General features: G+C 61.4%; 1 protein-coding gene across 1 annotated transcript; it reads left to right on the plus strand.

Annotated features, from left to right (window-relative positions):
• Nucleotides 1–3: 3 nt before the first annotated feature.
• Nucleotides 4–1,808, plus strand: CHST14 (carbohydrate sulfotransferase 14; the record flags this gene model as incomplete). The annotated part of the gene is made up of 1 exon (XM_004712706.2): nt 4–1,808. A coding segment is annotated over one exon (1,026 nt), but the record flags the coding sequence as incomplete, so codon positions are not given.
• Between the last annotated feature and the right edge of the window lie 289 nt (nt 1,809–2,097).

A 2,097-nucleotide genomic window follows, 5' to 3' on the forward strand; every position in this document is an offset into this window, starting at 1 on the left:
GGGGGGCCGCCTCTGCTGCTGCCGTCCATGCTGATGTTCGCGGTGATCGTGGCCTCCAGCGGGCTGCTGCTCATGATCGAGCGGGGCATCCTGGCCGACCTGAAGCCCCTTCCCCTGCACCCCCGAAGCCACGAGGGCGCGGCCTGGCGCGGGGCGCTCCCCGTCCCCGGGGGGCTGCCCGAGGACGCCGGGGACTCCGACTTGCAAGTGCGACAAGACGTCCGGAACCGCACCTTGCGGGCTGTGTGCGGACAGCCGGGCATGCCCCGGGACCCCTGGGACCTGCCAGTGGGGCAGCGGCGCACCCTGCTGCGCCACATCCTCGTGAGTGACCGCTACCACTTCCTGTACTGCTACGTCCCCAAGGTGGCCTGCTCCAACTGGAAGCGGGTGCTGAAGGTGCTGGCGGGGGTCCTGGACAGCGTGGACGTCCGTCTCAAGATGGACCACCACAGTGACCTGGTCTTTCTGGCAGACCTAAGGCCCGAGGAGATCCGCTACCGCCTGCAGCACTACTTCAAGTTCCTGTTTGTGAGGGACCCCTTGGAACGCCTCCTCTCCGCCTACCGCAACAAGTTCGGGGAGATCCGGGAGTACCAGCAGCGCTACGGCGCCGAGATCGTGAGGCGGTACAGGGTCGGCGCTGGGCCTAGCCCCGCCGGAGACGACGTCACCTTTCCGGAGTTCCTGCGGTACCTGGTGGACGAGGACCCCGAGCGCATGAACGAGCACTGGATGCCTGTGTACCACCTGTGCCAGCCTTGTGCCGTGCACTACGACTTTGTGGGCTCCTATGAGAGGCTGGAGGCTGATGCCAACCAGGTGCTGGAGTGGGTGCGGGCACCACCCCATGTCCGATTCCCCACCCGCCAGGCCTGGTACCAGCCGGCCAGTCCCGAGAGCCTGCACTACCACCTCTGCAGTACCCCACGGGCTCTGCTGCAGGACGTGCTGCCTAAATATATCCTGGACTTCTCCCTCTTTGCCTACCCACTGCCCAATGTCACCAGGGAGGCCTGTCACCAGTGATCCTGGGTACAGGGCCAGCTGCTATGGGGACCAGTCTAACAGTCCCAGCTTCTGGTACGAAGTAGGAAACCCTAGCTCAGAGGCCTGGGGCTTCTCCATGTGCCCAGATGGCAGTGACCGCTCTGGGAAGTCCCTTGTCCAGAGTGGCTACCCAGAGATAGTGCTGGACAGAAAACTTGGTGCTCCCCAAAAGGGAGCCTCTGGGGGATGGTGGGATTCTTCTCCCACTGTTAGGGCCAGACACTGATTGCCAAAGAAGAGACACGCCTGATCTGTAGACTGGCTCTGGGGTCCAGGCTGTGGGGCTTGTGCATCCGTCCACTGTGGGCCATGCGCAGAGGTGGCAGCAGCCAGAAGCCCAACCAGAGCCAGGGGCCCCGTGGTCTATCTCCCACCCATTCCCGCCCGCCCTGCCCAGCTGCACTAGTGCCTTAGAAATGCCTCCTCTGCCTTCTCGCTCCGGACTCAGAAAATTCCCTACACCTTGCCAACTTCTTTCCGCTTCTCCAAGGAAAGGAAAACGGAGGCAGGGCTCTCGCCTGGTAGCTCCAGGAACCACCAGTCTGCAGGCATCCAAAGACCCCTGTGCCCACCTCATCCCACAGTCCTGAGGGCCTTCTCCCCCCTCAGGCCTCTGAGGTGGTGGCCGTGGCTGGTGCATCTGGCTGCCACTTTTTTCTGACACGTTTATTTAAAATGTATACTTTTTGATAGCATCTTCAAGAGGGCTTTGTTGTCTTACTAGCCGACTTTTTAATTAAAAAGTGTTTTGTACAAAGTCAGGATCTCGGTGATTCTTCTCCCTTCTGGGCCCCTGGAGGCCCAGGCAGTCTCCCAGGCAACTTGTTTCCCCAGGTCAGGAGGGGCACGTTTGCACCTAAGAGGTGAGAATCTATGGCGATTTGTGACTTGTCTGGGCCAGTCCAGAGGGTCACTGCCACACCATGGGCCTACGGGGCCTTCCAGCAAGCCATATGGACCCCAGGCTGACCTGGGACTCTCCCCAAGAGCAGGTCCACAGGAGGAATGGTCCCGGGCCCACAGCACATTGACATGAGCTAGTCCTTT

Source organism: Echinops telfairi, unplaced genomic scaffold, assembly GCF_000313985.2.
Source record: "Echinops telfairi isolate 266 unplaced genomic scaffold, ASM31398v2 ScPeMD7_18;HRSCAF=68, whole genome shotgun sequence".
Lineage (NCBI taxonomy): Eukaryota > Metazoa > Chordata > Mammalia > Afrosoricida > Tenrecidae > Echinops > Echinops telfairi.